The sequence below is a fragment of the Fringilla coelebs genome (assembly GCF_963513975.1).
Source record: "Fringilla coelebs genome assembly, chromosome: 10".
Classification (NCBI taxonomy): domain Eukaryota; kingdom Metazoa; phylum Chordata; class Aves; order Passeriformes; family Fringillidae; genus Fringilla; species Fringilla coelebs.
In genome coordinates, this window is record NC_140036.1 from 23946849 (window position 1) to 23961406 (window position 14558).

Consider the following 14558-nt stretch of genomic DNA (forward strand, 5'->3'; position numbering starts at 1 on the left):
TTAGTCCCCCTGGTGTGGAATAAAGAGCTTTAGTCCCACCCAGAATTCCCAAAGCAGGAGCACGACTGGGGTTGGGTTTCACCCCATGGAATTCCCTTCCCACTGAACCTTTTGGGTCCAACACCTTTATTTTACTGGAATTTTGGGCATTTCCTTCCACCTAAATCATATGAAGACTTTGTGTGAAGGACTTACTTTTTAGGGTTTTGTGCCCTGCCAAAGAAATGAGAATCTGAAATGTTTTGGAAGCATCAGGTGAGGATTTTCTTCCAGCTGTGCCCCTTTTGGGATAATTTCATGTACCCAAAAGTCAATCTAATGTTTCCATTTAACTTCAGTCACATGATTTTTATTATTTATTTGCTCTATAATATTTCAAATATATTTGAATATTCAGGTAGTTCTTCAGTTACTACAAAATTGCTACTCCTTATACTCCTACATTATTACTCCTCCTTAAAAATATTCTGTTACATAAAGTAGAAATAACTGAGATTTGCTTCTTGTTTTAAAATCTGCTTGGATATCTTCCTAAAATTCCCTAAAAATATTATTTAATTCTTATTTGTCATCCATTTTCAGGGAAACATCTCTGTGGAGATTCAGGATGATTTGTGTTTCTGACATGTAGGAAATTTTTTAAAATGTCCTGGTCTGGAAATTCTAATTTTTGACAATTTTTTTTAATAAGGATCTAAACATCAGAGGAGTCTCATGGATAGGGCTGAGGGAATTAAGAATTAAGGTATTTGCTGGAGGAAATTTTTAATTAATCCTTCATTGGACAGTAATAGAGTGGAGAAAATGTAATTATTTCTTTAGCACCTTAATTTTATATATATCCAGCGATTGCCTGGATTTATGAATGAGAACACACTTGGAATAAATCATGAGTAGAAAACTGATACTTGATGTACTTCAACCATTGTGACTCCTGAATTTCTGCTTTCCCTGCTGCTTTTCCTTTTCTTTATTTCCCAGACTCTGCCCTAAACATCCAATCCCAACACAACAAAAATTTCATTTTTTGTTGCTGCTTGAAAGATCGTATTCTGCAAGCGTATTTCTGCCAAGAAATGATTTCTAAAAGCACAGAATAACTGAAATTATTATTTTGTTCTTGTTCCCAGTGGTCTTATGCCCTGGAGAAGCCCAACACTGGGAGCATTTTTGCCATTTCCTGGTCCATCGATGGCACCCAGCTGGCAGGAGCCTGTGGCAACGGCCACGTCATCTTTGCCCACGTGGTGGAGCAGCACTGGGAGTGGCAAAACTTCCAAATTACCTTAATTAAGAGAAGAACCATGAAGGTAAAATCCCCTCAGAGCTGGGCAGCCCCGTCACAGAGGTTGTTTTAATGCAAAATGGGAATTTGGGATTGAATTTGTGTTCCCAGACATTGACTCACAAGGTTTATTCTCTGGGATAATCGAGATTTCCGTCCTTGATGACACATTTGGGCCTTTTCAGCATCCAGTTCCTAATGAGACCCTTCAATGGATTTTTTTTCATTTTCCTGCTGGGTTGGAATTGGGCAGAGTTGGAGCAGCAGCAGGGCTGGATTTGGGGCTGGGGCTGTGGGTGGCTGCTGTGAGTCAGTGTCTGGGAGCACACAGCACAAATCAGCTCAAAATTCCCAATTTTTCCCCTCATTCCCAGACATCGACTCGTTCCAGATGCACTTGGGAATGATCTCCAGGGGTTTGAATTCTCTTTTGGAATATGCAAAGAGTGAGGAGGTGTAGCTAACCCTGACTCATTTTTAATTTTCATTCTTTTACAGTGATCTTATTCCTATATATTATGTAGGAAAATCCTACCAAATCCTACAAAAAACTTGCAGATGGATTTTTTTTCTGGGTGTCACAATGGCAAAGTTAATTAGTGATGCTGGGGTGGGCATAGCAGTTAGCATATCCTGGGAAATGGTTTCCAGGCTCTTGGAATAATTGAGGTCAGTCCATGTTCTGCAGTTGGTGCATAATGGAGAACATCAGAAGGAAGTTACCACCCTCAGAACGGTGCCTTCTTCAAAAAAAAAACCCCAAAACCCCACAAAAAACCAGGACACTTTTCTGTTTCAGGTCCCCCTCTTGGATTTTTAGCTCCTTAAAATCTCTGAGCTGAAAAATCTCTGTTAATTTGAGGCAAATTCTGATTTTCTTGAGCAAATTTTAAGCAGAATAACAAAACCACAGCCTGCTCACCCAGCCCGTCTCCTGAATTTCCTGTGCTTCCAGCTGTGGAATCATAAAAATTCCAGAGCTCTGCAGCATCTTCATCCCAGTCCTGGATATTGCTGGATTGTTTAGATCAAGTGTTTATTTAAATAGCACATATTTAAATTTATTTAAATAACAATGAAATAAACATTGACGTGTTCATTTCAAATACTCAATTTATCAACAGCTGAACTATCTTAAAATGGGAATTTTCAGACCTCCTCTGGTTAAAAATATAACCAAACTAAAATAATAAAAAAAATTAAGTTATCTGTGTAATTAACTAAAGCTTATGCCATTATTTTAAAAAATTAAATATATATATATATATTAATTATAATATTTATACCTTATCTGCTTCAATATATCCAACAAATTTAACAAATTCATAGTTCAAACATTCCTCCATCTCAAATTATTTTCTCAGCAGGAATATTTGATGAATTCATTTGGATTTCAGCTCTTTTGTCTCTTTCCCTGTGCTCAGGTGCACAATGTCATCAATGATGCTGTGGATTTGTTGGAATTTCGGGACAGGGTCATCAAAGCCTCCCTGAATTATGGATACTTGGTGGTCTCCACTTCCCTGCAGTGCTATGTGTTCTCGTGAGTACAGCAAATTCCTCTTCCTCACTTGGGTTGGAAAAGTGGCAGGAAGAATTAAATTATTTTAAATTTTATTGATTTTTTAATTTAATTAATTGGAACATCTGCTCAGTGAACGGTAGTGCAGATCATTGTAAAAGAGTCAGAAATATTTAAAATATTTTAGGAATAAAATAATCCATATAAATTTAATTTCCCTAATTTTTCCCTGCAATGTTATGTGTTTTTGTGAGTGAAACAAATTCCTCTTTCTCACATTGTTTGGAAAAAGTGGCAGAAACTTCATTGGAAGCATGAGAATTCATTTATTTTTAATTTTTTTTTTAATTAATTTATATGTTCAATGGTGTATCTGCTCAGTGAACACTAGTGCAGATCGCTGTAAAAGAGTCAGAAATATTTAAAATATTTTAGAAATAAAATAAAAATAAAATGAAATATATAAACATAATTTTGCAGATTTTCCCTGCAGTGTTACATATTTTGTGAGTAAAGCAAAGCAATTTCTTCTTTCTCACATAGTTTGGGAAAGTGGCAGGAACTTCATTAGAAGCACAAGAATTAATTTATTTTTAAATATTTTTCTTTTTTATTTATTTATTTTTTTAAATTATTTTTAATTAATTGAAATATTCAATGGAACATCTGCTCGGTGAATGCTAGTGCAGATCATTGTGTGAGAGTCAGAAATATTTAAAATATTTTAGAAATAAAATAAAATAAAATACATAAACATAATTCTGCAAATTTTTCCCTGCACTGTTACATATTTTTGTGAGTAAAGCAAATTCCTCTTCCTCAGATTGTCTGGAAAAGTGGGAGAAACTTCATTGGAAGCACAAGAATTAATTTATTTTTAAATATTTTTCATTTTTATTTATTTATTAAAAAAAAATTTAATTAATTGAAATATTCAATGGAATATCTACTCAGTGAATGCTAGTGCAGATCATTGTATGAGAGTCAGGAATATTTTATAATCTTTTAGGAGTAAAAGAATCCATATAAATATAATTTTGCTAATTTTTCCCTGCAGTGTTAAGCATTTTTGTGAGTAAAACAAATTCCTCTTTCTCACATTGTTTGGAAAAAGTGGCAGAAACTTCATTGGAAGCAGGAGAATTTATTTATTTTTAATTTTTTTTTAATTTATTTTAAATTAATCAAAATATTCAGTGGAATATCTGCTCAGTGGATGCTGGTGCAGATCACTGTAAAAGAGTCAGAAATATTTTAAATATTTTAGAAATAAAATAATCTGTATAAACATAATTTTGCTGATTTTTCCTTGCAGTGCTATGTATTTTTATATATTTTAATGCTAATTTTTTATATTTGCAGGACAAGGAACTGGAACACTCCATTGATTTTTGACCTGAAGGAAGGAACTGTGAGTTTGATTCTCCAAGCAGAAAGGTACCTGGCTTCTTAAAATGCTCATTATGAACAGAATGTAACTATTAAATAAATAAATTTAATTATTTATTCTATGCATAATAAATAAATAAATAAATAACTATCATATTATCTATATTATAAATAAATATATGTATTTATTATATACATATAAATACAATGAACAGAATAAGCTCAAATTGAAATATCATAAATAAACAAAAAATACCCAGGTAAAATCATAAATATTTGACTAATAAATATTTCTCCTGGAAAAAATAATACATTAAACCCAAACTTTTCCATACAGAACTTCCAGAATATCTTGAAACTGTAAAGCTTAGGAATGATGGAAGCTGGAAGAACAGTTACAGGATGTTAAACAGTGACTTCCCCATTGTGAAAAATACCATTTTTGATATTATTTCCTTTTTACTTCTTTGTTGTTGGGTTTTTTTTTCCTTTTTTTAGGCATTTTCTCCTCGTGGATGGTGGAGGACTTTATTTATATTCCTATGAAGGCAGATTGATTTCCTGTCCCAAATACCCAGGCATGAGGACAGACGTGCTGAGTGCCCTGACGGTGTCCCTGAGCAACGACACCCTGGCAGTGAGGGACAAGGCTGATGAGAAGGGTAAATCCTGCCTCAGTGAGCAGCAAAATACTGAATTTCCTATCAAAATGAATTCAACTGATGGCTCCTGCTTCAAATTCATTTAAAAACTTCTACAGAATGGTTTGGCTCTGAATTTCCAGTTGATCCGTGGAATATTTACAGAAGATAATTGAACGAGGTTTTATTCCCTGATGGGATTTTTCAATTTTCTCTCTTTCTAAACATTCCCACTGATGAAATTGTGGGTTAAGATGGAGTCAGTGTGATGTTGGAAATGTGGGTTTATTTAAATTATGGATGCAGGCTTTTATCACAGTTTGATGTCGTTTGAGACAGGAAGTGAAAAATAGGGATAGAAAGTGAAAATTCTGGTTTTTGTAAGAATTTGTCTTCACTACCTTGTGAAAATCTCTGGTAAAACTCACATGGAATATTTTATCCACTTGCACTAAATTACACTCAGAAAAGAATGGAATCCCTGGAAAAATCCATTAAGAACCTCTGCTTTTATTAATAAAGTACATCATTATTTTTCTTCAGTTATCTACATCTTTGAAGCTTTATCTGGGAAGCCACTGGGTGATGGAAAACCTCTGACCCACAAGGTAAAGTGAAGGCTTTAATGGCTTTATTTCACTCAGAAATTAAGAATCACTAATGGTTTTCCTCAATAATGGGACTAAAAACACATTAAAAGATTTAAAATCGTAATAGAAAGGAGTTTTTCAGCTGACTTCTAATGCTTTCTGTTGTCTTCAGAATTGTTTTAATCTTTGTGAAAATTTAGTTTTTAAAATCACAGCATCATGGAATGGGTTGGGTTGGAAAGGACTTCAGAATAATCTTAATTTTAACCCCATGGAATGATTTCTTCCACAGAGAAATCACACACAAAATGTTTTTCCAACCCAGTTTCTCTAAGAATTTTGGTGCCTTGTTTTTAGGAAAAAAATCCATTTGAATGTCCAGATATAAAATCTCCAAAATAAAAATCAGAGATTCTCTTTTATCTTTTCAGACAGAGATTGTGGAGATTGCTTTGGACCAGAAAGGACTGACAAGTGAGAGAAAAATAGCTTTTATTGATAAGAACAGAGACCTTTTCATCACCTCAGTGAAAAGGTTTGGGAAAGAGCAGAAAATTGTCAAAATAGGTGAGAAAAATTCAAATTGATGTTTGGGAAGATGTTGGGAGGGAAATAAATTTGTATGTAATACAAGGGACAATATTTTGCATTGAATTTGGAAAAAAAAACTTTGGCTTTTCTATGATAGAGGTAGAAACAATTTCAGTAAATTTTATCTAAATCCAAAGCAGCTTTTAAAATGCTACAAATTTGGAGTTAAAACCTTAAAAAAAGCAACCAAAACTGCTGAATAACCACTGTGTTATAATTGCCTTCATTTTGAAGTTTCTCCTGGAAATGTCTTATTTCTTTCTTTATCTGTTTCTTCATTTATTATCATTATTTGTTGTCTGTAAATGAAGGGACGATGGTGCAGAGCTTGGCCTGGAATGACAGCTGCAACATCCTCTGTGGGATTCAGGATTCCAGGTTCACAGTCTGGTATTATCCCAACACAGTCTACGTGGATAAAGACCTTCTCCCAAAAACCCTCTATGAAAAAGATGCCAGGTAAGAAATCCTTTTTAATCCAAATAGGATTTATTTTAATTATTCCCCTCATTTCTTAACAAATTGTGCTCAGGAGAAGGAAAAACTGGCCTTGCCACTTGGAATATTCTCCTGCTTCTTGCTTGGGAAATGAGGAAAAAGGGGTTTATAAGGAGAATTATAAAGTTTAGGGTGGAAATGATGATGCAGGATTGGAAAGCAGAGCAGCATCTTGAGGTAAAAGCAAAATTTGAATTTTTTTCTCATAAAATTTTACCTCAGGTTTTGTAAAAATAACCCAGAAAAGATTTGTTCCGATGACATCGGCAATTAAAAGCAGCAAAACACCCAACTCACAAATACTCGATCTCAAATCCTTTTCCTGTACAAACAGCTAAACACTGCCTCCTTTTCCTTTCTGGGAGCAGTGAGTTCAGCAAGAGCCCGCAGCTGGTGAGTTTTGTGGGCAACCAGGTGACCATCAGGAGGGCGGACGGGTCCCTGGTGCACCTGCACATCTCCCCGTACCCCGGCATCCTCCACGGCCACGTCAGCTCCTCGCGCTGGCACGACGGGCTGCGCCTCTGCAGGTTTGTCAAGGTGCGCCTCCCTTCTGGCACTGCTCACAAACATTGTCATGGCTTTGCTGTTCTTCTCATCTCTCCCTGTCAAATGGTTTCCAGCCCACTCGATTTTGTCACTCGTGGGAAGTGAGGTGGTTTTCTTAATTCCATAGCGTCATCATTCCATAGGTTCCATGATAAATAATAATTCTTACTTTTAGCCACACCAGAATCCAGCTGGATTGAAGAAAGGTGCTCACAGAATTCAGTTCTAAACTTAAATTTTTTTAGTTTTCAAACTTTAAGGCTGGGCCTTATTATAACCAACCTTTAACCTTAGACCTATAAGACCTTAAACCTTTAACTTTAAGGTCTGGTGTCGCTGTAGGACACGAAAGAACACACAGCACACCTCTCTCAGGGTGAAGAAGAAAAGAGATAGTTTATTTTCTGACTCCAACATTTATAGTTTTACAAAGGTGACAGTGGATTGGAGGGTGACAGTGACACCTCTCCACAGACACTGGTTTAACCAACAGTCCATCAACTCTCTCTTTCTCCATAAAAGAATGCAAAAACAATGAGTTGTTTACAGAAAGTGTGTGAGAAAGTTCCCCACAAGAATGTCAGCATCAGAAAGCTTTAGAGAATCTTAAAGAACTAGAGTGACAGTCTGGCCCTTAATATAACCAATGAAAAATGACATTTCCACAATTACCTGTTTATTTCCTATTTTATTTCACTTCTTTTTATTGTTTTTCCTTTTCCGTTGCTTTCTTTTGTATTTATTTAGACAACAGGAACAGATGAGGTGAGTGTGGTACTTTGTAAAACAACAATATCCCTTCAAACCAACCTTCCCATTTATTCCTAGAAAAGTTTAGTACCCTAAATGTGTATTTCTGATATTTGTGTAACCAATTATTGAATTAATGCACATCCAGATAATTTGGGTTGCATAATTAGAACTCATTGTAACAGAATCTGTATTTGCAGTGTCCACATTATATGATTTAAGCCTCCAAGTCAGGATATTTTGATTTTGGCAGTCCTGGTAGAGAGTAGAAAGTATTTCCAATGAGGAAAATCAAAATGAGGTTTGTTTTTTGGGGTTTTTTTTTTGTTTGTTTGGGGGTTTTTTTGGTTTTGGTTTTGGTTTTTTTTTGGTTTTGGTTTTGGGTTGTTTTTTTTTTTTTGAGGGGGAAAAAAGCAACAAGAAACAACTTGGAACCATCAAAAAAAAAATTCATCTCCTGGATAGTTTCAGGCTGAGCTTTCAGCATTTTATCACCTGATTTTCTAAAATGAAAGGGAAGTGGGAAGAGAATGTGACAGAGATTTTAGGAGCATTTCATTCTCTGAACAATCTTAATTTTCCCAAATTCTGGGCTTACTCCAGGAGGGTTTGTCCTGAGTGATGGAAAAGTCAGTTGGGAAATGTGGGAATGTGTTTCGAACACCCTCAGTGCAGCTGCTCATTCTGATTTCAGTCAAGAGTGATCCTTCTGAAACCTTCACAGTGCAAAGTCTTTGTTTCCAGATTTGTTACTGAAAACACTCAACAAAATTCTCCTTAATTCCTGGACCAAAAGTCTAAAATTACATCTTTCCTGTCTGAATAGAGTTTTAGATGTTGGAGCTTAAATGATATTAAAATATGGTTTATTAGTGTGTCTTTGTCATAATGTTGTCACTTAAAAATCCATCAAAATGTCATTTAGGATCTTCCTAGATTCTGAGTCCATGGGGTTTCCTCAGGGTTGTGTAAAATACCCCAAAAAAACCTCACAGAAACAATAAAAATAATATATACAATAATAATACAAATAAAAGAGTAGAAAAGTGATATATACAAATATAAATATTGACTAAATAAATTATATAAATATATGTGTTTATAAATACATAAATAAAATATAAATATGTAATTTAAAGCAATATATAAAATAATAATTAAAATGTGTAATATTATTATTACCATGAAGTTTTTCTAATTCCTAGTTCTGAGAAATATTTATTCATTTCCTAATAAGAGACTTTAGAGCACAGTGCCATAAATGACACACAGAGAAATGTAATATTACACATAATTTTTAAGCCTCGTGTAGTTGCTTTGAGGAGTCATTTGCAGCATGATAATGAACATTTAAAGGTTTCCAAGTTGATTTTATTTTGAATTCCAGGACCAGACCCTGTGGGCTTGTTTGGCTGCCATGGCAGTGGCCAACAAGGAGATGAGCACAGCTGAAATTGCCTACGCAGCCATCGGCGAGGTGAGCAAGCACAGCTAAAAATGGAATTAAACCCCAGGGAAACCCTTGCAGAGGCAGGCTGGTGGATAAATGAATGAATGAATGAATGAATATCCCTGCTGTCCCTCCTGAGCAGATTGACAAGGTGCAGTACATCAATTCCATCAAGGAGCTGCCCTCCAAGGAGTCCAGGCTGGCCCACATGCTGCTCTTCAGTGGGAACTGCCAGGAGGCTGAAACCCTCCTGCTCCAGGCTGGCCTGGTTTACCAAGCCATCCAAATCAACATTAACCTTTACAACTGGGAAAGGTAGGAGTTGTTTGCCATCAAAATAGGTTTTCCTAATTATTTCCATCAGTTGTTTTATTGCTGACTCATTTCTTATCTTTTAATCACCCATGACTTCAAAAAAAGCTAATTAAATCATAGCCAAAAAACCCCAGCATTTTTGTATTTAGAAAATACAAATATTTGGTGACAAAAGCCCAAAATATTCTTGGAAACATTTTGAAATAACATTTTGCTTTCTCATCACTGCTAGCACAGAGGAGCCCTCAGTGATGCCCCAGACTGGCTGTGGAATTTGGGCTGCTTGGAAATGTCTTGCTGCTAAAAATAAAATTGTGGCTACCCAGACTCCCAGCATTGTGTAGGTGGAGAAAATATGAATTAAGGCTGAGAAAACAAAGGAGGAATTTCTCATTTAAACAAAACCCCCACATTTTGTGACAGAATCCTCAGAGTTGTTTACTCCTAATTTCTCTGCTGTTATATTGATATATTCAGGCAAAAGGTTGATTTTCCCCCACAGATCTGTAATTTTGTTTTGTTATGAAGCTGTGTCAGGGGAGGTTTAAGCTGGATATTAGGAAAAGAATATTCTTTTATTTTATCATCTAAAAACTCTCTGTAGATCAAATATCAGTGTTTGAGAAGAAAGGAAGTGTGAGTAATGAATTAAATTAATCCAGTGTCTGACCTTTTCCACCTATACAATATTTAAAATGTTATATAGAATATGTGTATTATGAGTGTTCAGAACCTACTTCTGACTAGAAAAAAGTTATTAAACATTATTATTTTCATGCTAAACTCTGAAATATTCTGCATTTCCTTGAAATAAAAATCCTCCTGGGCACAAATTAATGCTGTGATGAGGTTGGCAGTGGGAATAACTGTTGGTTTTTTCATCACTGGCTACTTTGAACCTCCTGATGCTATTGTGGGGTTGGATTTGGGGTCTCTGCCCTCAGCCTCAGAGTTTCTGGGTGATTGTGGTGGTGCCAGAGCATTTCCCCAGCCCTTTCCTTCTCTGTTGCAGAGCCCTGGAGCTGGCAGTGAAGCACAGGACACACGTGGACACGGTCCTGGCTTACAGACAGAAATTCTTGGAGGATTTTGGGAAAAAAGAAACCAACCAAAGGTTTTTGCAATATGCAGAAGGTGTAAGTGTCCCTCAGGGTGGTTCTGCTGCAGGGTGGGGTGGGTTTGCACCTCTGGTGTCCTTCTGGGGCTCAGCTGTGAACATAAATATGGAATTTTTACAGGTTTTGGCCTAATACTGGCCAGGAATAGCTGGGCATGGGTTTTATTTGAAGATTTACCATATATATTTAATATCTGGTAAAGATCACACAAGTGAAGGCACAGTTATTTTCTGTAAACAGGGAGTTAAACTTCACCATGGCTCAAGTCTCAAATATTTCCAACATTTTTTGTGACATTTTATGGATAGAAACAGTAACAAACTTTGAAGGAATCTGGATATTTATGAACTGCAAACCATTCTTTAAATACAATGATCAACAGTTCAATGTACATTTATAGGGAGCCCTCTGCATCCCCAGGAAATCAATTTATTAGTATTTCACAGATCCTGAGGGCTGAGGGCACATCCTGGAATTCAGCAGCTGGATCTTGGATTCCACTGGAATATTTCCACACAGGAGAGGCACAATTCCCTCCTGTCCTTCCTGCTTCTCCCCTCCTTATTCCTCAGCATTCTGAGGGAGAAATGATCCCAAAACACCTTTCCTTTGTGTGGAATCCTTCCATCCCCTGCAGCTGAAGGGTCAGGAGCACCTGGGCTGGGAATTCTCATCCTTCCATGGACACTGCCCAGGACACTTGGAATGCAGCTGGATTTCTAATGGAAGGCATTTGCTTTTAGCACTTCAAGGATTCTCATTTCCTAAACAAAATCAGCCCCTGATGAACCATTCCACAGTCATTTACCTGGAAAATAAAGCACAGACTTCAGGCATTTTTATCCTGCAGCTTTTCCAGCTCTGTGTGTTCTGTAAAACCCATTACAGAGCAAAAATCACAGAAATTCCCTGATGCTTCTGATGGACATTGGAGATAATGCTGATTTTCTAAAAATCCTGGAGGAAGCTGTAGATTCCATCAGGATTCCCAAGGAATTCCCCCTTGGCAGTGACAGGGTGTGAGCAGGATGATTTTTCAGCTTACCCAGTCTTGAAAGTTGGAGATTTTGAAGCTTTCTAAAATTTGATTTGGAAATTTGGAGATTTTCTTGAAATTTGAATTTCTCACTCAGGAGATTTCTGGAAGGGAAAAGTCCTTTTCCACATGCAGGTGCTGGAGGTCTTTGCTGGATCTCTGAATAGGAGGGATCCACATAATGTGAATTTTAAGCTGTAATTAAATTCTTTGTGCAACCTATCAGACCCATAAAGCACAATCAGAAAGAAATTGATAAGAAAAGCAAGACTTTGTGCTGCTGTTCCTTCCCCAGGATAAAAAAGGGTCTCAGTTTCCCTCTCACAACCTAAAACCTCTTCAGGCTTAAATAAGGAGTTTTCCCCTCTCTTTTCTGCAGCCAGGCAGGATCTGAAATTGTGCTTATTTTACAGAGCAGGTCCTCAATACTTCCACATATCCTGGGAGTCCTGGGCCCAGGCAATGCCTCCAGAACTGAGCTGGTGTTATTATTATATTTTCACCTGAGAATGTGGGTGTTTAATTTCACTTTCCCTCTCAGAGGATCTCCCCTGTTATTCCATTGCTTAATTCCAGAGGAAAATTCCCTGTGCAGCCCTTGAAATTCTCCTCCCATCCCACCTTTGCCAGTGTCAGTTCTCCAGCAATAAACTGAACTGCACAGTGACCTTTTTTGACGTGTTTTTGGTCATCAGGTGCACCATGATGCATTTTTTATTTCGTTTTCAAGCTTTTTTTTGGGAAGAAACAACTTTTCTACCCACATTTGTGCTGGGGTACTGCTCTGTGTGTATTGCCTGGGGTTTCACTGCCACAAACACAGCCAGAAAATGCCAATTCTCTGCAGCTGGAGAAATGCCAGGGTTAAAACTGAACCATTTACTGATGCAGAAGGGCAGTTTCAAGCAGGAATCTGATTGCAGATAACTGGTTTAATATCCTATCAGCTCTTGGAGGAGACATCACTCCTAAATTAATGATGCAGGGCTGAATTTTCAGTAACAGGACACTGATGTCATGCTACTGAATTAGAAGCAGGTTATTTTTGTGTTTTATTGCCAGACACAATGAGATTTATTAAAATAGCTCAGGCTTGGTTTATTTTAAAGGTGAAGCTCAGTTAGAACTCAGCTGTGCCTTCAGATCTTCCATGAGTTTGGGTACCCAACACTTGATAATTGTATTTTAAAATGAAATACCTGACCTGGCTCTCTCTGGTGTTGAGCTCTGTGTGTTTCATTTTTCTCTTCTTGCAGCTGGAAGTGGATTGGAATAAAATCAAAGCCAAAATCGAGATGGAAATTGCTAAAGAGAGAGAACGAGCAGCAGCCAGCGCTGCAGGGAGGAGCAGTGTGACTGTGCAGCAATAATTCACATTTTGGGCACCCTCAAAGTGCTGCTTCAATATTTGGAACTGCTTTGTTGTAAAAAAAAAGCCACAGCAAACATTTTGTGGGTCACAGGGGTGGGAATTGCTGTGGATTTCAATCCTTGGGTGGCACACAGGATTAATTATTTCCTTTCATTTTGAGCTGGGTTTATATTTATAGTCAGTGCTGACTACATAAATGAGAAAAAAGGGAACTAACAGTTCCTCTCTTACTGATTTTAAATTTTCATTGCCATTAATATTCTTTAATCTGGGTTGCCTCTACTGAAATCACAATTTAAGCCCCAAGTTAAGCAGTTTGGTTATTTCTGCAACCTCAGGGACCTCTCCAGACTTGTTTCAATTGCCCTAAAACAAATTTAGCAAACTGGAAGTGCTGAAAATACAAAAAAAAAAAAAAGGAGCTTGAGCCTCTCAAGTACAAATATTTCCCTCATAGTTGTGGGAATACATATTTGTTAGTGAGTTCTTTAATAGATGATTTCAGATAATTTCAGCTACTCAGGTTTGTCACTGAGCAAAACATTCAGCTGTAAAAGGATTTTTTTTTGTTTGTTTAAAATGCTTTGGAATGTGCTTTTAGGGTTGTTGGAAGTAACAAACAGCATTTGTAGCATCTGATGTGTGACATTGAGAAGAATATTTAAAATAAGAGAATATTTCATGTCTTTTTTCTGCCCAAAGCACTTGATTTGTAAATATTTTTTTAATTTATGTTATTTCATCAAGATACATTTTTCTTTGTTTCACACCCAAAACTGGCCTCATTCTCTTCATGTTATAAATATATTACCAGTTTATTCATCACTGACAAGGTTTATTATGTATCTTTCAAATGTTACCAGCAAAATGTTCAATATCTGTACATACAGCAAATTTGTAAATCCTTGTGTGACCCTTTCTTGCACAGTTCATCAATTTCTTAATAAAACCAAATCAAAGTGGAGATTTTTACAGTACCTGCTGACTGAGTGCTGAAAAAAGAATATTTGGGGTGTTTTAATTACACTTGGAGGGGATGGGAGAAGTGTTTAATTCCATTTTTTATCACACACATCCAGTCCTGAGCATCCTGGTGTTAAATAGAAAACAAACCAAAATATTTTGGAAAAGCACTTTTATTCCCAGGTTCTAAATACAGTTGTGACCCTGGGTATGAAATCTGAATTTCAGGATATTCTCAGGAGAAAATGTTCCAAGGGAAGTGTCATCCATCCATGCCAGGGGAATTTGGAGCTGAATTTTCTGGGGTTTCCAAAGTTTGGAATTGTATTTTTACCTGTTTTCAGTTATTAGGTAAAAATAAATAGCAGAATAAAATAAATAGCAGATGTTTCAGGTACATTTTGGTTACATTATTGCCCAGAATGAGAAATTATTTTAAAACCCTTTTTTAAAAAGAAATACCTCTTATTTAATTACTGGCTACTTGAT

The 14558-nt window shown here is 36.4% G+C and overlaps 1 protein-coding gene across 2 annotated transcripts in view; it reads left to right on the plus strand.

The window, feature by feature from the left end:
- The window catches only part of IFT80 (intraflagellar transport 80), a 30331-nt gene extending 16300 nt beyond the window's left edge, over positions 1 to 14031 (plus strand). For both annotated transcript variants that reach the window (XM_084212385.1, XM_084212386.1), the window contains 12 exons: positions 1131 to 1310; positions 2710 to 2828; positions 4170 to 4244; positions 4695 to 4858; positions 5381 to 5445; positions 5859 to 5994; positions 6330 to 6477; positions 6885 to 7056; positions 9203 to 9292; positions 9408 to 9580; positions 10593 to 10716; positions 12991 to 14031. In XM_084212385.1, coding sequence (XP_084068511.1) covers positions 1131 to 1310; positions 2710 to 2828; positions 4170 to 4244; positions 4695 to 4858; positions 5381 to 5445; positions 5859 to 5994; positions 6330 to 6477; positions 6885 to 7056; positions 9203 to 9292; positions 9408 to 9580; positions 10593 to 10716; positions 12991 to 13104 — 1560 coding nt within the window. In that variant the 3' untranslated portion in view covers positions 13105 to 14031. The remainder of the gene's footprint in view (positions 1 to 1130; positions 1311 to 2709; positions 2829 to 4169; positions 4245 to 4694; positions 4859 to 5380; positions 5446 to 5858; positions 5995 to 6329; positions 6478 to 6884; positions 7057 to 9202; positions 9293 to 9407; positions 9581 to 10592; positions 10717 to 12990) is intronic.
- Positions 14032 to 14558: the final 527 nt, after the last annotated feature.